Source organism: Drosophila mauritiana, chromosome X, assembly GCF_004382145.1.
Source record: "Drosophila mauritiana strain mau12 chromosome X, ASM438214v1, whole genome shotgun sequence".
In the NCBI taxonomy this organism is placed as follows: domain Eukaryota; kingdom Metazoa; phylum Arthropoda; class Insecta; order Diptera; family Drosophilidae; genus Drosophila; species Drosophila mauritiana.
Genome location: NC_046672.1, coordinates 16574155 through 16598640, shown reverse-complemented (window position 1 = coordinate 16598640; position 24486 = coordinate 16574155). Strand labels below are relative to the sequence as shown.

Sequence of the window (24486 nt, the reverse complement as noted above, 5' to 3'; positions counted from 1 at the left end):
GAGATTCTGATATGTACGGTAAAATTTCATGAAGCATGCACAATTATCTTGAGCTATTTTAAATTAAAATAACGTTTTTTCTGGCAATTCCGTTTCCGGTTTATGTCTTCGCTCTTCCAAAGCATTTTTTCGCACCATACCCAAGTTTTCCACGTTGGCGATATTTTGCGCTGATATAGAGATGGTTTTTCGATTTCATTTGCAGCTCCGATTGTCCATCCCTAGCGACCATCGCCATAAAAATCGTCACAAAACAAAACTACGACCGTTGACTTGGATGTCGTTCCCCGTTTAAAAATTAAAAAAAAATAAACCGTAAACCGCCGCGAAAATTATAAGAATTTGGTATTTCAATTCCCGTTAAGAATACAAAATAACTGGACTCGAATTTAAAACACGTACAACCCTGTTTTCATTGAGAAGGCGAACATAGCGGTTTATTCGGTTTCTCGTTGTTGTTGTTGCTGAGCGCGTAAGAATTCAAAGCAAACCTCCAAAAAATTCGCGCGTATGTGTACTGCTTGATTTTTTTTCGAGTGTGTGTTCTTGCAAATAAATATATTTGTAATTGTGGCGCGATGCAAATATTTCGGAATGCCAAATGAGCTATAAACAAAAAGGTAAAAAACTAAGATTTTCCTTCTGCAGAGGAATTTCCAATCGCGTATGTGCCTGTGAAAGAGACAGAGAGAGAGCGTAAATGTAAGCGCACTTCAAGCCACCGTTTTGTTGTTGTTTTTGTACGAAGGTGGAAAAGTGTCGCAGTGTGTGTGTGCTTGTGTGTGTGTGAAATGCCGGCAGAACCGGTTTAGCAAGTGGCCAAAGCAAAAACAAAAAGAAAATAAAAATAAAAAAAAAACTGATCAGATACTTCGTTCACACGTCGATCAGTATTGCGATCAGGATTTCATATTACCCTATTGCGACTGATGCAGTGTATTGATCGTTACGGACATAGATGACATGAATGAAAACCGAACATATTTGTAAACCAATTTAAATTTATATTGAAGTAGATTTAATATTTAATTGTGTGTAAAGAGGTTATCGACTTATTTGCCGACTTTCTTTTACAAAAATCTGTGTATTTAAAGAACCAATTCGTTTCGTTCGCAATCTTCCCATGAATGAACATCGCGATCTCCTTTCGTGTGAACGACAAACAACGGCCATACCAACAATTCTGTGTCGCTCTCTCTTCTTCGCCATCTCCTCCTCCCCCCTCATTCGTTGCAAATGCACTCGTGTCAATTCTTTTATTTTTATTTCCTTTCCCCGAAATTCCAGTAATTAATGCGTAAGAACGTCGACGTCGGCAGAGGAAGAATGAGAAGAAGAAGAATCGGAGGAGGATCACAGCATCACGTCCCAGAAAAAACAACAAGAAATCATAATTTTGAGATAATAAGCCGGTGACATTGAAAAACGTCGTAAATAACCTTGATCTTGGGCACAAATCTACAGATTTTAACGCCTGATTGCGTATTTAGTTAGCTTGTAGTTTTCAAAAATATGTAGTTTTCATTACATGCAAACAATTGTTTTGGTACACATTGCATAATAAAATAAATCATTCTACCAGATGGTAATACTTGGTAAGGATTTTCTTGTATCTTTCCCCAGATATTGTTTGTTTTTGATAATTTGATGACTATGTGGATAATTATGACATTTGAAGTATGTACTTCCTGTTGTCCTTACCCCATTGCACACATCTGTTTCTCAGCTTCTTCCGTTTTGGCCCACTTATTTTTGGATTACCGTTATGCATTTAGCATTTTGAGCATGTGCAAAGTGAAGCCTCCGTTCTTCATCGCTGTATCGTCTTCATTGTAATGCTCACGCACGAAATTGGGACTACCAAATCCCCAAAAACTCCCTCCTATTTCTTGTACCAAATATTCGCCTCCGCCCGCATTCGTCACTTTTCCATTGTCTGCGTCACTCGTTACGCACTTTTTGTCCATCGAAACAAAGAGTAAAAACAAAAAAAAAACACTCGAAAAGCTAACCTTAACCGCACCTTTTTCCGTTAAACGTTTTACGGTTTCAGCATTCCGCTCGAGTGCTTTTTGCATACGAGGGTTAAGATCACAAAGACTTGACTGACTTACAGACTTGGTCGATCGAATATGATAGGTTCCACAGATAATTGGTTTTGAAATCCATTTAAAATGTGATCTAAAACATAGAACTATTTCTCGTAAATATGTAAATACGTTTCTGAATGCATTTCCCTTTACATTTTGACTGCCTTTGCATTTAAATGGTTGGGAAATACACAGGAACAACTACATTTATTTGCACTCCAGTGTTCTAAAATCTTAGAAATGTTCTCAGCCAGCTCAATTAATTAGGTTTCCATGTTTGGAGTGTTTGTTTCGTTCGAAAGCGAAGTTGCATAAGCAAACATTCGCATTCTGCAGTTCTCAATTTGTCGACTTTTTAGTGACTTCGACTAGTTGACGACAAATTGTTGACACATTTAACAACTGATTGCGATGGTCGGTGGTTGGAAGGTAGTGACTAGGGGCTTGGGGGGAGGTGGGAGGTGCGACAAGGTTATCATCGCACCCAAAGCTGGCCAATCAACACTTTTGATAATACTAGCGTTGTTCGCTGTGCCATTAACTCAAATTAAATGTCAATAGCGCGGGGCACAAAAAATCGTATAAATTGGGTTCGACACGGGGCGAAAATCGCTGTCAAAGTACGCCACACTCAATTAGCCGCAAAGTCAAATTGATTTTCTAATACCATGCATTAGTTTGTATGGCTAATATCTGTTTAGCATGAGTGTGATTGTTTAAGTCGCAGCATTACGTTTTATAACGCCTGTCACAAGTGATCAGGGAATTTATGGTCTTCCCAACCTATCTGTATCTGTATATATATGATATGGTCGCTGGTGATTTATGCGCGGCATGTTCAAATATGGTAACTCGAACTGGAAAGCAAATAAATGGAAGGGGAGAGTCGATGCCGGGTTTTCTTTCTTTTTTTATTTGGTCACACAAAGGAAGCACCGATTTTCTTTCATTTTTCTTCGGGGTTTCCGCTCGCCCGGAAATATTACAATAAACACCTAAATATGCTGTGAATGAATAATGTCTTCATATTTCACTTTGGCTAGGAATTATTGCCTCATAATTGTAATGAAATAGCAATATAATTTTGAAGCGAAATCTGATTCATTATTACTGTTATTGTATATACATATACATATATAAAAAAAGAAGTGCTGACTCGCACTTTCATTGAGCTCCCTTCAGCTTTGGGATTTTATCAAAGTTATCTCCGACTTCCAAGGGAATTTCCCACACCTCTTCACTTGTATTATCTCCATCCCATCCCCAATCGAACTGCGTCTCAACTTTCAATTGCGCTGCGCTGGAGGAATAAGAACAATAATCGAGAATCCACCCCAAACTAAATGACGCCGCATTTTCTCAATATTTTCTAGTGGCTGAGATAAACTCAATCCAAACTTCAGTTTCTCCTTGGCCATGGCTTCTCAATCCATAATCGAATCAAGCCAAATATGCATAAATCAGGCTTCAGAAAAAAAAACCGCGAAATCAAAGCAATTGCAACTTGATAGGAACGATGAAATTGAGCTCTTTTTTTGGCCGAAGCGTGTGTCCCCAATAATTAATGATTTTTTTTTATGAAATTTCGCCACTGCGGCAGGCGTTCTTTGAGCTGACAAAGTGCCCCATAAAACCCGAGAAGTGACAACTAATTTTTCTAAAATAAATAATTAAAGGCATTAAAGCCTGCAGAAATATGAATCACACTGAAAGGGTTGAAAGCGAAAACAGAGTATTCTACGAGTATTTGAAGATGCAGCTAGAAAGTCACAGTGGAATGTATAAAGACTCGTAATATTATATTATATAAAAAAAAAAACATATGCTCTAGGATCTGATAAAAAAAAAAAACACACTTTCATAATTAGTTTTCAATATTTCTAGTTTTTTTTTTTAAATTTTAGAAATCCTTTAAATAATGCCTTCAAGTATCTCAGTTATTTTAGTGTGTCATCCGCGTTTATCTCTATACGACTTCTTGTGGAGATCTTATCGCTTGATATGGAGCTAAGTTCTCCCAGCATTACTCAACAACCTGAGATAGTTGCCCATAGCACCGCCATATTCCATCGCAACCTTCAGTTTTTTGTCGAGTGGCTACGGCTATATAGGGCTATATGGTACAGATAAAGTCGGAGATATAGAGTGCGGAGATAATTGTTTATGGCTCTCCGAATTTTAAACAGACCTTTATTTTTTTAATTAATCCCTTAGGCAATCTACAGAACTAATCTCTGCTGAATGTTACGAAATTGATTTATGCTAACCGTGAACTAAATATATAAAACTATATAAAAACTTATCAGGCTGAAAAAAAAATGGGCGGAGAATGTCTTAGTAGCGGCGTCTAGAAATGAGCAATGTATTAGGCAATAATCTCAACTCGATAAGATAAGTAATAGCCGTTTTCATTGTTTTTTCACCCGTTCCGCTTATATTATTTTTCACCCAGCCAAATCCTCGCAACTGACCACAACTTATCGCTATTTTGGGAATTTAAAGATTTGCAGGGGCTTGGAAAACTAAATCTAGATTGAATATCGAACTCTTTTTCAAATGCCAATGCGCTGAGGGCTCTTCTAATTACGTGTAATTGTGATTCACGGGCTGGTAATGTCCGCCTGGCATTGTAAAATTTCCAATGTTGGAAAATGTATTATTTACAAGAGAAGAAGAAGCAGAAAAACCTGCTTGTTGAACATCATGTGCTGATGCTCGAATTGCGCTTCATAAACTCTCGCGTGCATTGTATGTAGTTTCATAATTAACCTGCCGCCTCCCCATTTCAATTGTGTGGGTGGATTGGCTGCTTTCGTTGCGGATTAAATGACAAAAATGCTATACGATTTCACGGGGAAAACAAAAGGTGGAAAACTATTTCAAGTCTAGCATAACCACAGAGAAACAGAAGCACAGCCAAGTGACGCCCTCTGGCGGTCGGCGGAGCGAAACTAAAGCGGCCCGCAATACAAATAGATCACTTTTTAAGATCCTATACTATAACGATTGATATAGCCAATCAATGCTCCAAAATAACAAGTAATATATAATTTCTAAAATAAATACTATTAGAACTCGCATAAATTGCCAGACAGATTTTTCGTGCAATTAGCAATTAACCCAGTTTAATTTTTTAAGACAACCGAGACGTCGCTGCATTTTTAATTATTTGCACGGCGCTCAATAGAAATTTATGCATGTCGCAAAAAAAAAAAACAGTCTCTTTCCCTTTTCTTTTGGAGGTCTCCCTCCCACATATTCGGATATATGTATATATTTTTGCCAGTCGAAGTCTTTCGCCAGTGCAAATTGTCAGCAATTGTTGTCAATTTAAAATTTAAAAGAAGTCAAATGTTGAACAAGAATGCAGGCAACATACATGTACATATGTGCGCGTAGGAGCGAATATATAGCCGGTTATCTTGGATACTTGAACACTTTCATATATAAAAATGATATATAGTTATAGAATATTCCGTTTTAAACTGATTCAATGCATATTTGTATTTCGAAATCGCAAGGATTGTGTTTTTGATTTACCATCATACATTCAAGTATCCAAACCATCACCTAAAAAATGATTGAAGTATGTTAAATTTAACTTAATGATAAGTTTTTAAATAAGTTTAAAGCAATGCCGTAGATTATCGGATTACCTTTTAGCAAACATCCAGGTGCCATTTCGTTGGCCGCAGCTGTGGATCTCAGGCATCAAGTGGCTGCTATCTGTGGGCAATTTTCGCTTATCTCCGATGCTCCACATAACAAAAAGGTTTCTTTATTGCCAGCGGTTGGTGGGTAGTTGGGTGTATAGCCATGTCCGTATATCATGTCTCAAGGTAATCTTTTTGATTAGCAAGAGACGGGTTATGCCGCCTGGAATTCCGTGTATTTGTATACTCACTCTGTGAAAATTCTCAACGATTTCCTTGTCTTACTTGCAGAGCTACTTAGGAAGTGATTGAAAATGCCGAATCATCTGAATTGAGCGGTAGACAACGACGAGAGCACGACTTAAATCGGCTAATCAGCTGGGGAAACATCGAGTTGCACAGCCACACGCAATGGCCATCAATCAGGGCAAGTACAAACCGACGATCTGCGCCATCGACGAGGTGGATGACCGCAGTTTCAAGCTGCACAACAGCCAGGACGAGATCGGTGGCAAGCAGCAGCTGCAGCAGATCGAGGGCAGCGAAACGGCTCCACTGACCACCAATCAGCAGAAGTTGCACATGGACGACGGCTCACATCTGACGCCCAAGGATCTGGAGGCGGCGCGCCAGGATGCCCTCAACGAGGTCGCTGCCGGAGGAGCAGGTGGCAGGACACCAGCGGCAATCACACCCAACTCCACGCATCCGTCGGCCAATGGACTGAGAGGTGTGAATCCATCAACGAAAGCATGATTCATTCATATATCCATTTATTCTCAAATTAGGGCTAACTTTTTGTTTAAAAAGTTTATGTAGCTTCATGTTTCTAAGTTAATTGTTATTGAAATAGTAGAAGATCGTAAATATACAAAGTAAATCTCATTTAATTAAAGAAATTAAATGCAAATAGGGATCTAAACTGCTTTTGTAGTTCTTTTCAAATTGTTCATTCTTAAGTATGACGACTTAAAATTGATTCTTAGATTTCTTTAATTTTCATAATTGTATATGTATATACCATGTAACCAGTTCCATCCTCATTTCATTAATATCACATTTTCCCTATCCCTGGCCCTCGCCCGATGATAGCCTTGCTGCTTCCAGGCCGACGATCCTTCGACGCGCTGATGAGCCTGTCGCGCAAGCGACGCATCCTGTACGTAACCACCGCCTGCCTCTGCGCCCTGCTCCTGCTGATCATCATCCTGCTGCTGGCCTTCTGGCCGGAGGTGCCCTTCTACCTGCGGGCGCCGCTCTGCCTGGAGAAGGAGTGCGTGGAGAGCAGCCGGCAGCTGCTCCTGTGGGCCAACACCTCGAAGAGTCCTTGCCACGAGACGTACGAGTGGGCGTGCGGCAACTTTGCCAGCGATTATGCCAACCACGAGTACTTTGTGATCAAACGCGGCGAGTGGAACTACGAGACCTACAATGAGTATCAGGGTGAGCTGAGCTTTATCACCATTATCCATCTTTTTTATGCATTTCATTCATTTATATACTGTATCTCTTCACAGAACTCAATGAACTGAATCGATTTATTGCAATGCTGCCAAATTCGCAAGAGGGTTCCGTGGAGTCCACGGTGAGCAGTCTGTATCGCAGTTGCCGCGAGACGGATGTCCTCGACAAGAGCCAGTCGGATCTGCTCCTGAAACGGGCCATCAATGCAGTGTGTGAGTTCTAGTTATGATTACCTACACTTTTAGGGGGTTATATGCACTGAAAGATGCTGATTGTTTCCTTGGCATATTGCGTTTCTATGGATTTTTTCTTTTCTCTAAACTTTAATACAAAAAAATGACATACTTTTAGGCTTCTTAGTTAAAGTTTTGCCCAAGTTGACCAATACATTAGGAAGTTTTGTTCCGATTGTTAATAACTTTTGGGCCTTCAACTTTACTCATTCTTCGTTGCACTTAGAAAATCGAGACGATTATTTATATTCTTCTATTTCTGTGTATTTATGTTTTCAAAAAAAAAACCTTTGACTATTGCATGACTGTACAGTAAAAATGGTGGCTATTTATCAGTATCCTGCTGAACAACATCTATTTGCCATTGGGTGGCAGATAGGTGGCACTCTGGGCATTCTTGATAATGGTGCCACCGGAGATGACTCCTCCGGCGATTCCGCCAGAGGTGCCGCCGGACAACAAGGTCGTAGTGTAGCTGCCACCAGTGGATCCAGTGCCACCGGAAACGTAGTGAGAGGTGCCGCCAGTGGAGCCAGTGCCTCCGGAAACGTAGTGAGAGCTGCCAGAGCTTGCGGCACCAACAGCACCACCATCCAAAATGCCAACAACCGACTGAGCGGGGGCCACACCACCATCCTGGTGCTCTGAGGTTCCCTCGATCCTGTCGTATTCGGCTGATAGATGATAGGGACGATATGTAATCAGTACCAGTTTTGCAAACACCCTAATTTACTGTGTCAACATGTGGACAACTCACCCTGAATCTGCTGCTGGGCATGAGACGCCTCGGCGTCGGTCTTGTACTTGATGAAGAAGACCTCCGGCTTGCTGGGCACCGTGGGTGCGGGCGTGGCAATATCGTTGACCTCCAGCTGATTGTCCTTCTTGCTGAGCACATAGATGACGGTCTTCTCCTCCTTGGGTGCATATTCGGCGGACAGCTTGACGTTGGCATTGCTTGAGGATGGGGCCTTAATGAATACCACACGGTAGTTCTTCTGCGGGCGTCCAATCACCAGATGCTTGGAGCGCTCCAGATTCTCATGCTCTTCGGGTGCGGCAACGGTGAAGAACTGCTTGTGGATGATGGGCTCCTGGAAGCCACGCTGGACCTCCTGCTCCTGCTGCTGCTGGTAGGTGGGTGCCTGATAGCCGGCCAGAGCACCGAATCCAATATTGGGCGTGGGTCCAAATCCAGTGAAGGAGCTACCGCCGTAGTTGGAAGAGCCGCCAGTGCTGTAGGTGGCTCCATTTCCGCCAGTCGAGTAGGTGGCTCCATTTCCTCCAGTCGAGTAGGTGGCTCCATGTCCACCAGTCGAGTAGGTGGCTCCGTGACCATTGCCGCCACCAGTGGTGTAGGTGGCTCCATTACCACCACCATAGTGGCTCACCGAATGGGGGGCAGAGGAGCTGCCCACCAGGGAGCCAACGCTGGCGGTCTGGAAAGCGCCCAGTGGTCCATAGGAAGCCACCGAGGAGTGGCTGGGAGCCGTCAGGAAACCGCCGCTGGATCCTCCACTGGAACCGGACGTGGTCAAAGAACCAGACACTCCGCTGCCGTAGTTATAGCCCTGGGGCTTGGCTTGGCTAAGAACCAGCAGGGAGCAAAGTGTCTAGAATCACAAAAAAAAAAATAAAAAAAAAAATGTAATCCTCCGGGGTTAATCCTGCGGTTGCTCCTCCGGTTAATCCGTCAGTTAACTTACCACAAATAGACGCATGTTGAGTGGTTTTCAGTTGTTGGCTTAATGATGCTCCCCCTTGATGATTTGTGGCCTTTTATACACCGAATATTGGTTCCTCCGCTTCTTACGATTTTTCTATAATTTTTTTTTCTTTTCGCCGGTTTAATTAATTGCTCAATTATTTGACTATGCTGAACCTCTGACATTTGACTTGTTTGTGTGGCCCTCTCTGTCGCACCGCTTGGCACCGTCTCTTTCGCGCTTCCTTTAATGTGACCTGTTGTCCAGCGTTGCTCGTTTTGTTATTTTTTTTGTTTTTTTCGGTGCGATCATAAATCATAGGCGAGTTCATATATATTCGCCGGTCGTCGACGTTGTTGATCGCAGGTGGATCAATATCAATAGCCATATCCATTTCACCGTCACTATCAAAATATCGTTTTCAAATCGCACGAAATTCGGTTGCATTTTTTCCGTTTTGTCGTATTGTTTCGCGATTATTATAGCCACCATTTTTAAGTTGTATGCAAAGGTTTGTATAAAATCCTCGATTAATTGATTGATTTTTGGCGATTGATCATGTATAGGGTTCCTGGCATATGCAGGAACGTGTTAATGTCTTAATTTGATCAGCATTGAAATGATTAGCCCGCTTGCAGATATATGTAGATTGTGCTCAAAGTTGTGTAAGTTTCTGAGACATGCGGCTTAATTAATGTTATCTTGTTAATATAGTATGGAATTCTGTTGTATTGTAAAGTATGAAGTGTTAAGTTTCTGTTGCAATCATTATGTAGTTCTTATATAATATGCTCAAGTAGTATAGAACTCTTGGCGTTCATCGGTTCTTTGCCGCACATACACATAGAAGTCAGGCTTCTAAACAGCGCGTTGTTCATTTTTAGTAAATAACCTAAAACAATGGAGACAAGCGATTGCATTGATGTTCCCAAATGACGGATCAATATGCGTAATAGGTGTGGATATACGATGGGTATGATGAGCTCGTGGTTTCGATCTATAACCTCCAAGATCCTATAGTTTTGCCACAAAAGAAGAGTGTACTCAGATACCTGAGAGGTAATATTACTAGTAATACAATTTGTAGGTTCAATTCGGTCGACTCTTACCTTAGTGCTTTCATTGCACAGGCATTTGGACATATGGTTAAACACCATCGGCAGGACTTTCTTGACCTCTTGCTCATCTTTTATAAGCAGAATTCTGCCAATCTCGGTTAGAAACAAAGTCACCTTAGTAATGGACGTCTTCGGCCAGATACGTAGAAGACCTTTTACATATTTTTCAATGAAAGATGGATTTTGGATAAGGAGTGCGATAACGCATTTTATCAGTTGATTGAAATACTTTGGTAGCGATGGTGGCTTGTGCAAAGGCAAAAGTATCTTAAAGAGCAGTTGCTCATGTTCGGTCTCAACTGGTTGAGTAAAGCCCATGATTATACTGTTCAAAAAAGAAAAAATATGGAAAAAATACGACAAAAATTATCAAGCTTTGGAATAAACGTACTCATAGTAAGTGTCCAGAATTCCTGCGATGCAAAGAAAGTCATTTTCTTCGAAAATGAATCGAAAGAATACATCGTTGTACTGACTGCGAATAAATGGACGCAAGTCGATGCACTTTAAATAGATGCGGCGCAATATACCCTGCATAAATTTGCGATCACGAGCATCCTTACTTTCTAAGCGTTCCACTAACTATGGGAATTGGTCGTTAGTTAACTCCAAACTCTAAAGATCACTTGCACTCACCTTCACGACAATTATTTTATGAACCCTCTGAGCATCGATGTTGGGACGAAAATGATGTGTTTTCACGAAACTGGAGAATAGATCTGTGACTGCCTGCTTCTTGGACAACGACTTGCTCAGTTTTCGAATTTTGCACGGACTAACATCGCTGTCGGTGAGTCGAGAGTGGTCAAAGTTATTCATTTTCGGATTGTTTATTTTATTTTTTGGCAAATTTTCGTTTCGTTCGAGAATCAGAATATGTGCTCGTCGATATGCCCTTCAATGAGAAGTGAGAGTTATGCCCAAGTTGATTTGACAGAATGATATGATGAAAATCAAGGACTACTCGATTAGAGATTTTCAAATGTTTTTTTTGGCCCCAAGAATTAGCAATGAAATTTCATTCCATTCGCAGTGCTTTCAATTTCCTTTGGATATTCGCTTTCAATCGCATTCACCATCTTAAAAGGAATGTTTGACCAGTTGTGCATATACTTGAAATTATAGCTTTGACCATCTTGATTGATGGGCGCAATTTGTTTGCTGTCTTCGTTGTTCAAACAAATGTCTGAAAGAATCAGTTGGTTCTTTATTATTTTTCTGGTTCTTTTCTCTTCGCCGGTGATTTTTCTTGATTTTTTTGGGATTTCTGTTTGCCGGCTTGGTTGGTTCTTGGAATAGAACTTGCTTCCGCCATGGGACTTTAGTTTGACGTATTAAGCCATTGTTAACAAGAGCTTAATTATGTTGGAGGAATTAAACAGCATCACTAAGAGCGTTATTATTTTTAATTTTTTGGAGCCACAGGCGCAGCAATTTATTGGCATTGATTTTGATTGCTGTATACTCTTGTATTTGAAAAGTTCACTGTAAATTCATTGAAATTAATATATTTAAATTGATTTATTTGATGATAAACTTTCCTACATAATCTGCCTCTTGAATTAAACTAAGCTCATTTTGAGTTTTTAAGAAACTAGTCCGACTATCTGTTGTTGCAATGGCATTTCAATTATTGTTGGACTTTAGGTTTCCGCTTTGATCTTCGCAGTTTTGACAAATCTTTGTTAGCCCATAAATTATGTCATTAGTTTTGATAAGTTCGGCGGCACGGCAAACAAAGTGCCGCAAAGGATTTTATAATACACAAGACAGGAAATACCCTAGGCACTTATATTATTTTAATATTTATTTATCTATGAGCTGCATAATTTTATTACATTTATTGGTAGTATCCGACAAAGGGTATACGAAAATATGCATAGATGGCGTTGTGTCATGGTCTATTTTTAGTTAAGGCTGCTAAAAGCAGAAATTCCAAAACCACAAATCGTCGGCCGACGATTTTCTGTTTCTGCTGGTTTTTGTTGATGAAAAATTTCAATATAATTGCCATAATTTGAATGCGTTTTGGGCAGGGCCGATTTAGGCCCATTGTCTGTGTTTGCGCTTTTTGGCTAAAACCAATGTGTGATTTATTTATGTATATATTTTGGCCACCTTGAAATGCTCAATATTATTGAGAAAACAATGAAGTGTGAAAAGGCTCAGTTTGGCGACTTAGAATCGCACTTTTTAGTTTCGAATTTTCGCCGCGACCTTGGCTTTTATTCGCTTCTTGGCCAACCAACCATCAAGATTAATTGCTGCCAAATTGTTGCTGCTGCCAATCAAAAAAAGGTCGCCCACTTGATGCCCAAAAATGGCTTGAAAAAAATCCCATTAATTAAATGCAAATGCAAATAAATCCAAAAGAAGATAAACTGGCAGAGCCAAAGAGGAGACACATCATAAAAAAAACTGCATTGCCGTTTTGCGGTTTCTTTTTTCGGTTGCGACTTGCAAAATTTATGCAGATTGTTTGTTTTGCGATTCAATTTTTTGGCAAACTATCAGGTTGAAACGAAGTTTTGAAGCCCCTGAAACTCAGAAATACGAAAATGTCACAAATACATGGAATAAAATATATAGGTACTTCTTTTTCTAAATTTGTTTATTGGTTGTGGTAATTATTATAATTTTAATTAAACCACCTGTTGGCCAAATAAATAAGCCCTTTGCAAACTCATCTCGAATTCTTCTCCTTTGTCACAGGGTCAAAGCACTTTTGTCAGTATCTATTTTAAACACAAAGCAAATCAGATAAAAAAGTTTGCAAAAATTATGCTAAACAAAAAAAAAAACAAAAAACAAAAACTTGGTTGGTGGAAATGTCTTATCAATTATATGCAAATAGCATGGAATATTCAACAAGTTGCGGATATAATCGACGCTTCAGTTAGTTCGTTCCACTGGCGCCAAGATTGTGGAGACGGGCCTATCGTAGTGATAGCCAGGGGATTGTCTTTGAATTGGATATGGAGCTGCTGGATATTGGGGGCTACTGAGTGCTCCAATCACCGATTTAATGGGCGCCACATAGGGCGCTGCGATTTCCGTATTCCCACCAAGTTGATCGTATTGCGTTTGGATTTCCCTTTGGGCAGCCGCTGCCTCATCGTTGGTTTTGTACTTGATGAAGAATACATCCGGCTTCTGTTCGACTTGAGACTTCTGCTGCGGTGCCACAATATCGGCGGCCTCCAGTTCCTGTTGCTTCCGGGTCAGCACATAGATGACAGTTCGCTCCTCCTGAGGCGCCAACTCCGCCGTATATTTCACATGCTCGCTGTTTCCCGTTGGAGCGCGGATGAAAATCACTCGGTAATTTCTGCGCGGCTGTCCGATCAGCAAATGTTTAGTCCTTGGCTCCGTATCCTCAGGATCTTCGGCAGGTGATATGCTGTAAAACTGCTTGGTTATGATCGGTTCCATGGCCGGATTCGTTGGTGGTAAATAACGCGATCCTTGGGCCCAGGACAGACTAATCAACGAAAGTGATAGCCACACAAATATGTTCAACATTTCACGAATTGCAGAAGACAACTGACTTGGGTTGTTCATCTCAGGTTCACTTTTAAAAGAGATCTAAGTAGATCGCACAGTCCGATAGGAATGAAAATTTGTGAAAATTAGCTCTATCACACATTTTTTCGGCCTCAAATCGCTCCATTAAAAGCTGCCAAACAAAAGACTTGAGCAACGAACTTGCTTTTGGCTCGGAACTTAATTGTGCGTGAAAATGTGGGAACAGAAAGAAGCTGCCTCAGGGTTTTTATATTACTCTATTACATAATAAGCATGTTATCTCTAGGTCTTTGCTACAAAATATTATTAAATTATATTAGTTGGTAAATAGTTAATAGTAAATATTATTCAGAATGAAGGATTTTGATTGAATAATAATTTCATTTATGTTTATTTGTTTACAACGCCGTTTTGCTCGTTCGTTCTTTAATCCAAGAAGTTCATGGTCGAATAGCCTTGAAAATTCACTTGAAAACCCGATTACACCAAAAAATCCCCTAACTTAATTTAAAAGTAATTAATTAAAGCTTGATTTGCTTCGGTTTTGACATACCTTTTCGTTATGCTCTTCTCACATCTCACCGATCTGCAGATCATTTATCATCAGGTGGGATTCGGATATTGATGTGCTCTATGATCTTAGGCATTTTGGGCGGGTTTGATCCCAGCATCCGACGCCTCCATCGTTGACTAATGATCTTGGCCAACTCTAGTTGATGCATCTCTCGGCCAATTCCGAAATCAGTTAGTTGTATTTGGTTCGCAGCCTCGTCGCTGATTAGTAGATTAATTTGGGCTCTTTTTCTCGTTTTCTGCTCGTTGTTGTCAACAAGAGACAGTTAAAATATCACCAATGGAATCTCGATATATATAAATCTATATACTATGTGCATTGGATTTGCATAAATTGGCGCGTAATTCCCACACTTTCTTGTCGCATTTAAGCAAAATGGTACAGCTAATTTGATTTATGCTCGATTTTTATTAGGAAAAATTATCTAGCCATATGCGGCATATGCATAGATAAGTGGGTTTAGATAAGTGGCCTATGAAGATGTTAAAGTTGGCATGAATTGGTTTTTTTTTTGGGTCATTCTCAGATGACTTTTGTGGGAGGTCAACGTATAATGCTGTGATAAAGAGAGTGGGAGGTAATCTCTTAAGTAATCTCTTAGTAATCGGTTCTCTTAATAAATTATTTAATTATCAAACAAAAAGCTTGGAATTGTAGTATTGTCAAAAGTAGTAGTAGTATTTTGCAATCCGCAACTTCTCACTGTTATTTTTCCCACACACACATTGTTTTATTGCCGCAATTAAATGTCAATTAATATTAATGCTAATGCCGATAAAGAGACGAGATAACTTCCCTGATGTCCAAATTGGTTTGCACTTGGCTGTTTTATTTCCTCGGTTCAATTTCACGATTTTTTGGAGTATCTTGGGGTGCCATTAGCTCCGGATTCAGCATTAATCAATCAATCTTTGGCCCGGGTTTATGCAGCGTCAGTTTAATGGCCCAATCAAAGCAACAAAATAAAGAGGAATAAGCCAAAATCAAAATATAAAACTCTGCTATTTAATTAAATTTGATGAGCTTATTTTGATTTCTCACTTCATTTAAGCTAATTTCTGTTGGAAATTTTAACAGCAGCTTTGGCTTCGATTTGTGAATACCCACCGATTCCAATTCCAATTCCAATTCCGATTCCGATTCGGATTTTGATTTGGACATATATTGAAATGTGTCGTCTGCTGATTTGAATATCGGGGAAAACAAAGCCGAAATTTTTGTTTCTGCCTCGATTTATTTTTGACTTTGACTTTGATTTGGATTTTGATTTCGTTTTTAATTTAATTGCGCCGATGAGACATTTCAATTTTATTTATACGATTTTTATTAATTTTTTAAATGCCTGACCTTCTGACTTTTTTCATACTTGTTTTTACATATAGTTATATTGGACTGGTGAAACAAGAAATATAAGTTTTTTTTTTTTTAAATAGAAGCAGCGGAAATTACTGGAAGATTTTTCCAAAGCCACCTCTCTTTTCATGAATTTTCACTTGATAAAAGAAATGGCAATCGAGATCTCTTTGAGAAATTTAAACACATTGCTTAATATTTTTTTTTAATATAAGCTTTTTATTAACAACAGTTCGATATAACAAAAAAAAAATGCAAAAAAATATTGAGGGATTTTCTTAAAAATATACAACACAACAGGGTCGAGAATGGGTGTTTTGTTTTCTGATTTCGATGATGCAGAGATGATCTACTGGCGGCGACATCCTCTAGTGCTTCAGCAAACTGGGCAGATACTGCGAGTTGGGCGCCACTGCCGGTGGGCGGTTGGCGATCTGGCGGTAGTTGTAGCTGCCATCGGGATTCAGGCCATCGAGGCTGCCGATCACCGAGGTGATGGGGGCGTTGTTGTCCTCCTGGTACTCGTTGGTGCCTCCCAGCTTGTCGTACTGGCCCTGGATCTCCTGCTGCGCCTGCTTGGCCTCGTCGTCGGTCTTGTACTTGATGAAGAACACCTCCGGCTTGCTGGGCTGCGTGGGTGCGGGCGTGGCAATATCGCTGGCGTCCACATCGTTATCCTTCTTGCTGAGCACATAGATGACGGTCTTCTCCTCCTGTGGCGCAAACTCGGCGGAATACTTCACGTTGGCATTATCGCCGGCTGGAGCCTTGATGAACACCACGCGGTAGTTCTTCTGCGGACGTCCCAAGACCAGATGCTTCACCTTGCCATCGTTGCTGTGATCCTCGGGTGCGGAAACCAGATAGAACTTCTTGTTGATGATGGGCGCCAGGGTGGTGCTGGCCGGCGGCAGGTACTTGTCGCCACCACGGTGTGGCTGGATGCTGACCAGACCGCCGCCGGAGGAGCCGCCGATTCCCACACCACCGACGGGCGCCGATCCACCGCCGATGAAGATGTCCGAACTGGGCTGTTCGTAGCCGTATTGAGGACGGGCTTGGGTCAAAGCCACCAGGATCAGGCAGCCCACGAGCACTTGTTGGACAAACATGGTGTTTTTTTTGTTTTTAATATTTGTGTAATCCCTTCTCGAGTGTTTGTAATCCTTAATGGTAGTTCTCCTGTTTGGGATGCTACGTTGACGAATTGCTGCGAGGCAATGATTGCATTTTGGGCCGCTCCACTTGTCTTAAATATGCTCCGATTGTCAAATGGCTGCCTCCTCTGTCGGCGTCGCGTTTGGCCGCTTATGCAAATGCAAATGCCGCATATAACATCACCGTCGCCGCTGCTCTCGATATCCAAAGCATCGTCATCGGCGTCTTCTCTGGGCCTATGGATCCATTGGCATGGCATACGCCTTGTGATCTGACCTAAAATTTATTCAAATTAGAACGAACGCAGCCGAAACAGCAATAGCAACAGATACCACCATGGCTTGGACTAACCATTGGACAAAGCGTCTTCTCTGACATTGAACTTGACTGGGCCGCAGCGGTGCGGTGACCCTGGTGGACGGCTGGGCATTCACGATGGATTAGCAAATATCTAAATATACGGCTTCATAACTAGCTGATTTGCTGATCTTACCTGCAAAAAAGAAACTATTGAATGGGGAGGCCTAGCGAATCTCATTAAACGGCACCTCATCACCACTGGCGGCATCAATCTTGTCCAGAAACACGTTTGCTGGGTTTTTTTTTTTAGTTTGTTTGCCCACGTCTATCATTAGTATCGGGCCTATCAATTAATTTGCGAATATCTATAACAGTTGGATTGATCAATGAATATTTGGGGACGACTGGCTGGGTCTAGCATTTATTTATATTTTGAGAAGGTGCACATGGTTGCTTATTTAAATATTTTAATAAAAATATTGAGTTTGTTCTCCAGAAGTTTCTATTAATTACTTGTTTAGCACATTAGACGAATGTAAACTATTGCTTTAATTATACCAGTAATTAAGTGAAAACAAGTTAGTTGCATGCTTCTTACTCGAATATACAAATATATGAATTCAAATTTACTTCTTTTGGAACTTTTTAGTTTTACATACATTATATTATAATATGTGAAAAATGAAAATGGTATTGATTCAGAATTGAGTCCAATTTAATTGCCGTTGCCTTAAAAGATCAAATCATTATCGCTCCGATTAGCCATCTTGTTCGCTTTCCGGAATTTCCCATCGATTTCGACTGGTGCTTCGCTATTTTTGTCACCATAAATGGTGACCCCAACGCAAAATCCATTCGTGGTGAGTCAGCTGAAAAGCCAAGACTCGAACCAACATTCACTCGGCGCTTTGGAGGTCGCATAAATATTGCCAAAATAAACACATAAAACATAATTTGCACTCATCGAGCATATTTGAATAATGCCTTTGAATGGATTTATGGCCGCCAAGATTGATGACAGAACATAAATGCATAAAACCTATCGACAATTTGCGTTGACATACAATGGGTGGCGATTGGAATGGATGGTAATCCGTATTCTAACAGTTTCCAATCGATCTCCAATCCGACTAGACTAATTTAGCCATTAGCCGATCAGCGATCACAGATAGATCGCATAGATCGCATATCGCCCGTGGATTATGGAAAACCGAACAAAATGATAATTATCAATTAGGCATTCCATATTTATAACCACCTGCGATCGCGATCGCGATCGCTTGCTGTGCTGAAAATTTATGTAACATTTTATTGATGATGACAGTAATAGAAATCGAATCGAGGGACAAATCTTCGATCTTTCGATCTCAATCTTCTTCGGACCTCGGCTCTTGGCGGCTACCGTCCGTCGCGGTAGGTTTTATTTAGTAGGTGTGATTATCTTTATGCAAAAGATCTGGCCGCCGCCGCCCATTGATATGCAGATAGCCAGATCTCCGAGAGAGAGAGATATGGGAATTGGTAACTGATTTCACCCCTCCACCCATTTGTAATTGATAATATATTTGTTTGCGGGCGTGACCCATTTGCTTAGTATATATTTAGTATGGCTAATTTTTATTTAATACCCTCAGGTATTTTAATGCGACTTGCATTGGCCCAACTGGCGACCTTGGCGACCACCGATAGCGTTAGCTATTCCGATTCCGATTTCAATTCCAATTCCAACTTCGAGTTGAGTTTCCCCCTAAGTCGCTAATTTATTTACCCGAGTGGCTTTTTGAGTTGAGTTTTGAACGGGTTGAACGGGCCCAGTCGATCGGATTGAACAATTATGAGCAGCTTGCCAAATAGTTGAGGCTGTCCCATGGATTAGTCTTAGGTATTTCTTGGGCGGCATCGCGGGCTTTCCGATTATGCAAGATGCAGGCGGTTCAACCAGATCAATTCACTCCAGGAATTTCCATTTAAAGCTGAAAATCTTACTTATTGGACTCAACGATTCACCACAAAAAGAACTCCTTGAGCTTTACATTTTTTGAATGCCTATGAGAACTCTTAAATTTTATTAATAAAAAAAAAATTATACACAAAAATATGAATTAGTGCCGAAGGCAAAACTAAATAGGAAAAATCGCAAAGGTTTCCCCGGCAAGATTCCACTGTAATGGGCCCCAAACCCAAGGGGCTTTCCCATCCAGTCCGAATCTTCCGAGGCTGGAGTGTGTCTGTCATTCATTGGCAGTGGATGCGGATTATGTGATGGAATCCAGGTGTGATTCACCTACTTCCTCACCGGCCTCACGGGCAGATAGGTGGCCTGGGCATTGGTGCCGGTGGTCACGGTGCTGATCACCTGGCGCTGGCTGCCCTCGGCATCATAGCTGGCTCCAGCATCCACGGTGGGAACACCGCCGGTGCCCACGATGTTCACGCTGCCGCTGGCATCGGTCAACACTCCGGAGGCTCCATTATCGCCCAGGCTACCGATCACGGAGGAAACGGGAATCACACCCTCGTTGCTGGTCTCGGAGCTTCCACCCAGAGCATCATAGTTGGCTATTTGAGTGGCATGGAATAATAAGAAGTTGATAAGATTTAAAAAGTGAATAAGGAGTAAACTCACCTTGAATGGTCTGCTGGGCATGGGCCGCCTCCTGAGGAGTCTTATACTTGACGAAGAACACCTCCGGCTTGTTGGCCACAGGGCGCTGAGTGACCACCTCGGCGGTAACATCCAGAGCATTGGACTTCTTGGACAGGACATAGATGGCAGTCTTCTCCTCAACGGGCGCCACGTTGGCAATGATCTTGGCCTTGCTGGCGGTGGATGTGGGCGCGTTGATGAAGACCACGCGGTAGTTCTTCTGGGGCCTGCCCACATTCACATAGCGCACGATCTGCTGCTCATCGTGATCCTCGGGAGCACTGTGGATGTAGAAGTGCTTGTTGATCTGGGCGGGCTGGAAGTTGGCCAGATGGCTGATGTACGACTCCTGCTCGTTGTAGTTGATGGTGGGTCCGGGCTGCAGACCGGCCAGGCCAATGTTGTCGTTCACGATGCCACCGCCGACAGAGGAGGAGCCCACTTGGTAGCTGGACGAGCCAGAGCCGCCCACCTGGTAGTTGACCGCACCAGAGGAGCCGGAGGAGCCCAGGCTAAGCTGGCCAATGGATGGTGACGAACTGTAGTAGTTGGTACCAGCTGCCGTGGGCTGGTACGAGGTGGTCACCGTGGTCAGGGGAGCACTGAGCACCTGGTTGGCCACCAGGTTGCCGTTGTAGCCACCAGCCTGGTAGCTGTATCCCGCCAGATGGCTGACATCCGGACGAGGAGCGGCCAGGGAACCGCCAATCACAGCCAGAACGGCCAAAACCTATGGGTTTTCGAAGTCTCTTAGTAAGTTGCTCTGGAAATCCGCGTGAAGATTCGCTTTGGACTTACCACAAACTGCTTCATGCTGGACCTGCTAGGTATGGATGGATGGATGAGGAGGAGAAGCAACTGTCGCCCTGGAGCTGTTGCACTGGATTGATATGCCAGTCACTAACAACTGTCACCTTTTATATAGCGGCCAAGATTTGCCTTTAATTGAAGTTAATTAAAGTGGTTTGCAATAAATCGTTAAAAAACTATAACACCCAAAAATCCCAAAATCGAAAATCCAACTCTGTGTTATAACTACGAAATCCGGCTAGCACGGCTGGTATTTTGATATATTTCTTCTTGTATCTTTTGCTTCTTTTTTTGTATCATCAGCAAGTGCTAATTGCAGGTGTCAACAAACTGAAACACAGTCAATTTCTATGTCTGCATGTCATTTGACTGGATGATGAAGCTTGCGAGGAAGACAGTCATAATCGCATGGGGGTCAAATGATGGTGTCTACAAAGACTTGCAGGGCTGATGAGTGATCCCCATTAGTGATAATCCATGGGGAATTGCCTTCAAGGTGGCAGTACTAGCATGTATTTTACATATATAATAATCTGGAAGTAATATTTCTTGATCTTTTGGTTGATATCTCACTGCCTAATAGGAAAAAACTGCATTGCATCCAGCTAATAAATATATTACACTTACAAAATATATACTTCAACAAAATATCTTAGTGGGAAATTGTATTTTTAGCAAAGGTATATAATAAGCCACATTTTTCTACGATTTTTTTAAGAAAGGGCATTCCAAATTTTCTCTTTATCATTCATTTGTTTTTTTTTTTTTTTTTTTGTTTTAATATTTTATGATTGCAAGAGAAGACGAACTGAGCGCCCCGAAAAACTTCAAGCAGCCAAACATTTTAGCGCTTTTAATTGCCATAAACCACCAATATTCGGCAATATAAACTTGATTGTGCTTACAATATATGTATGTATATTGCGGATCTATGGTTTAATGTGTGCATGCAACTGATACTTTCTTGCCAAAATCCATGGGCTATTGGTTCTGGGGAATTTCTATTAGCGCATAGCCAAGCCAAACGGGGGGTTTCCACTGATAGAACCAGAACTATTCGCATGATCCCACTAATTTGCGCGTCTTGATTAATTTCCAGATGGCTGGCAGGCATTCCGCGACTCCAATCGACTGCAATCCTGGGAATACAAGCGGGTTCTGGTCGTCCTACAGGCCAAACATGGCATATTTCCCTACTACCGCGTCACCGTGGAGAACGGCTTTAGTAATCCCCACGACTACGTGATCACCCTGGACGAGGGCGAACTTGGTCTGCCGGACAAGTACTTCTATGGCCATGATGCTGATGAGGAAGTGGTTCGTGGCTATAAGCTGCTCCTCCGGGACTTTGCCATCAATATGGGTAAGCTACGAGCTTAAAAGAGTGCTGGTATTCGTTATGAATATATCTATATATTCTTATTTAGGAATCGTTTCCCGGGAGGCTGATCTATTTGCCGACGATATTTTCCACTATGAACGTCGCATTGTTAATCACATTGAGGACGCCAAAGCTGATGCAAATCGTCCGATTAATAAACTAGTGCGTCTGGCCGATCTGAAGATACAAGCACCATCCGTAAGCCAGGCTAATTTATATTTTATTTTAAGTTATAACTATTTAATATGGATTCCCATTTAGTTGCCAATTTTGGAGTCCCTGCAGGCCATTTTCCCAAAAACCAAAATCACTGAAGACACCGAGGTCTTGGTCCGAGATCCAGAGGTTATGCATGCCCTATCTGTTTTACTCTCCTCTTCGGATAAGAAGTATGTTTCAATTGTCCCTATATGCTAATGCTCAATTAAATCTCTTTGTTTAAAGGCCTATTAACAACTTTATTATATGGTCGCTGGCTCGTAAAATGCTGCCGCATTTGTCCAAGGAGTATCGCACTTTGGCAGAGAACTTCGACCATGCGCTGTATGGACGCACAGCCAGCTATCCCAGGTGGCTCATATGCAGCAAAGTGGTGCGTGATTGGCTGCCCTTTGCGGTGGATGCACTGCAGCAACAGCCACCCAGGCAGCAATTCGAAACGATGACGTCCAAGAGCCGAGGCTTAAACAAGACCCAGGGCAACGAGGAGCTCCTCAAGCTGATGTTCTTCAGTCTGCGCAATCAGTTGAAAGATTCGCTGGAGCAAGCCAAATGGCTGGAGCCGGCGGCCAGGCAGTTTATCCAAAAGAAACTGAACGAGATGCGGCTGCAGTTCGGCATACCCGATGAGGTATTGCAGCAGCCCCACTATCTTGCGCAATACTACAACGAACTGATACTCAATAATGTGTTTTTCGTGGAGCATTTGGAGTGGATTTGGACATTCCGTCGTTCGCAGATGGAGAAGAAGCTGGGACAGCTGGCCATACTGGATGTGTAAGTCTTGCGCAATGTGCATCTGCTGATCCAAAAACTTTCTAACACTTTCTCCACTATCAACCCATGTATCCGTGCATCCATCCATCCCGCTCTCTTTGGCTGCCCACAGCATTGTTTCCGAGATGTACACAAGGGACAATCCACAGGCCATCGCCTACTCCAATAAACTGAATATGCTGCTTGTCTCTAAGGTGTTGATCAGCTCCAATTACTATGACTACCGATATCCTGTGTACGTAAAATCTAATATATATATACATGTATAAAACACTTGAAGATATCTCTTTCTAATGATTCGATTTCTTTTCCTTTTCCATTTTGTGCAGAGCTGTGAACTTTGCCCGCATAGGCACTGATATATTGGAGGCCCTGATCGATAACTTCTCCACCTTCCTGCTGCAGTTCAACACGCAGAGCACGGATATCAGTGATGCGGCACCGGAGATTCGGTATGCCCAGCCGGATGTTAATTGTCTGGCAGCAGGACAGCCACCGAGATTGGCCCACGAGCTGAATGAGCTGTCTAGTAATGCACTGAAGAGCTTCCATGTAACGCTGAGTGCAGCTCGAACGGCAGCGAGGGCGTTGAGTAGCTTTGTGAATGCCATCGATGCGGGCAGTGCCATCCAGGGATCGGGAATCGATCAGGCTTATACCTATGAGGCCCTTGGACTTACCAGGCGCTTGAGGATACCCGGTCTGAGGTCTTTCAACGAGAACGAACTCTTCACGCTCTCCTACATGCAGCAGCACTGCAGCACCACAATTGCTGACAAGGACTACGCCAGGATCAAGCCGCTCGTAGAGAGCCAGCTGGCCGAGAGTTATCTGTGAGTGGTTGCCACTTTTCTTACCAGCACAATAGGCACTCATGTTCCGTGTTATTTCAGCTTTAACGCCACCTGGCAGCACATCCAGTTTCTACCCCGCTCCACAAACTGTGCCGCCGCGGAGGCGAGTTGCTCCAACCTGCTCTGAGATGCGATTTTCCATCCACCAGGACCTCCACCTCAGCCAGAGCCCTGTGGATGAACCGGAGGATGATGTCCTTCGGCAGCTCCGAAACGGAACAACCTATTTATTGTACTTTTTTTTACTCCCACACATTGCCAGAGACACAGGTACAGAATACACGATACACCTGACAGATACAGACAGACACTGACCCCACACCACACACATCGCCCTAGTTGTAGCTTAGCGATTAAGCCTAGCACGTAGCTTAACCATGAAGGATCAGACTTGACATTGACTAGCCACTGTTGACATCACGCCACACATTCGCAATCTGCTCCAACTGGACACGAAGTAACCAAGTGGGGCAGCAAGTCGGCTTAAGTACGAACCCTACGCCTAGTTTAGTCTAGTTCGGTAGCCTTAACTTAGTTAGTTGCTAAGCGCCGTCTGCCACCCTGTATAAATTGATTGAATTTGATTTTTGGAGAACCATTAAATGAGAATGACTTTTCACGCAA

The 24486-nt window shown here is 42.2% G+C and overlaps 6 protein-coding genes across 7 annotated transcripts; 1 reads left to right on the top strand and 5 right to left on the bottom strand.

Moving 5' to 3' along the window:
- Positions 1-245: 245 nt before the first annotated feature.
- LOC117147717 (protein gone early) lies at positions 246-24486 on the top strand. 2 transcript variants are annotated; one of them, XM_033314718.1, is made up of 11 exons: positions 246-620; positions 6035-6473; positions 6851-7186; positions 7261-7419; positions 21731-21994; positions 22059-22210; positions 22274-22401; positions 22457-23008; positions 23121-23243; positions 23338-23841; positions 23902-24486. In XM_033314718.1, exons 2-11 carry the CDS (start codon positions 6155-6157, stop codon positions 23987-23989), a joined length of 2625 nt encoding a protein of 874 aa, XP_033170609.1. In that variant the 5' UTR covers positions 246-620; positions 6035-6154; the 3' UTR covers positions 23990-24486. The 2 variants fall into 2 exon arrangements, with proteins under 2 accessions (XP_033170609.1, XP_033170608.1); XM_033314717.1 differs by having other exon boundaries at positions 247-620; positions 6836-7186.
- LOC117147719 (zinc finger protein chinmo) lies at positions 7691-9237 on the bottom strand. The gene is made up of 3 exons (XM_033314720.1): positions 9147-9237; positions 8198-9053; positions 7691-8114 (listed from the first exon to the last, which is right to left on the bottom strand). Exons 1-3 carry the CDS (start codon positions 9159-9161, stop codon positions 7795-7797), a joined length of 1191 nt encoding a protein of 396 aa, XP_033170611.1. The 5' UTR covers positions 9162-9237; the 3' UTR covers positions 7691-7794.
- LOC117147725 (serine/threonine-protein phosphatase 2A 56 kDa regulatory subunit alpha isoform) lies at positions 9905-11110 on the bottom strand. The gene is made up of 4 exons (XM_033314725.1): positions 10901-11110; positions 10656-10846; positions 10256-10589; positions 9905-10198 (listed from the first exon to the last, which is right to left on the bottom strand). The coding sequence occupies exons 1-4, from the start codon at positions 11081-11083 to the stop codon at positions 9926-9928; spliced, it is 981 nt and encodes a 326-aa protein (XP_033170616.1). The 5' UTR covers positions 11084-11110; the 3' UTR covers positions 9905-9925.
- Positions 13093-14080, bottom strand: LOC117147724. The gene has a single exon (XM_033314723.1). It carries the CDS (start codon positions 13823-13825, stop codon positions 13157-13159), a length of 669 nt encoding a protein of 222 aa, XP_033170614.1. The 5' UTR covers positions 13826-14080; the 3' UTR covers positions 13093-13156.
- LOC117147723 lies at positions 16075-16990 on the bottom strand. The gene has a single exon (XM_033314722.1). The coding sequence runs from the start codon at positions 16826-16828 to the stop codon at positions 16085-16087; it is 744 nt and encodes a 247-aa protein (XP_033170613.1). The 5' UTR covers positions 16829-16990; the 3' UTR covers positions 16075-16084.
- LOC117147722 lies at positions 18965-20946 on the bottom strand. The gene is made up of 3 exons (XM_033314721.1): positions 20620-20946; positions 19801-20551; positions 18965-19733 (listed from the first exon to the last, which is right to left on the bottom strand). Exons 1-3 carry the CDS (start codon positions 20632-20634, stop codon positions 19459-19461), a joined length of 1041 nt encoding a protein of 346 aa, XP_033170612.1. The 5' UTR covers positions 20635-20946; the 3' UTR covers positions 18965-19458.

Coding starts and splice junctions, on each gene's coding strand:
- LOC117147719 (XM_033314720.1), bottom strand. Junction 8,115..8,197: donor TGCCCAGCAGCAGATTCAGG/GTGAGTTGTCCA, acceptor ATCATCTATCAG/CCGAATACGACAGGATCGAG.
- LOC117147717 (XM_033314717.1), top strand. CDS start 6,155: ATGGCCATCAATCAGGGCAAGTACAAACCGACGATCTGCGCCATCGAC. Junction 22,402..22,456: donor CTCTCCTCTTCGGATAAGAA/GTATGTTTCAAT, acceptor CTTTGTTTAAAG/GCCTATTAACAACTTTATTA. Junction 23,009..23,120: donor CAGCTGGCCATACTGGATGT/GTAAGTCTTGCG, acceptor GGCTGCCCACAG/CATTGTTTCCGAGATGTACA.
- LOC117147725 (XM_033314725.1), bottom strand. CDS start 11,083: ATGAATAACTTTGACCACTCTCGACTCACCGACAGCGATGTTAGTCCG. Junction 10,847..10,900: donor ATAAAATAATTGTCGTGAAG/GTGAGTGCAAGT, acceptor CAATTCCCATAG/TTAGTGGAACGCTTAGAAAG. Junction 10,590..10,655: donor ATTCTGGACACTTACTATGA/GTACGTTTATTC, acceptor TTTTTTGAACAG/TATAATCATGGGCTTTACTC.
- LOC117147722 (XM_033314721.1), bottom strand. Junction 19,734..19,800: donor TGCCCAGCAGACCATTCAAG/GTGAGTTTACTC, acceptor CCACTCAAATAG/CCAACTATGATGCTCTGGGT.
- LOC117147723 (XM_033314722.1), bottom strand. CDS start 16,828: ATGTTTGTCCAACAAGTGCTCGTGGGCTGCCTGATCCTGGTGGCTTTG.
- LOC117147724 (XM_033314723.1), bottom strand. CDS start 13,825: ATGAACAACCCAAGTCAGTTGTCTTCTGCAATTCGTGAAATGTTGAAC.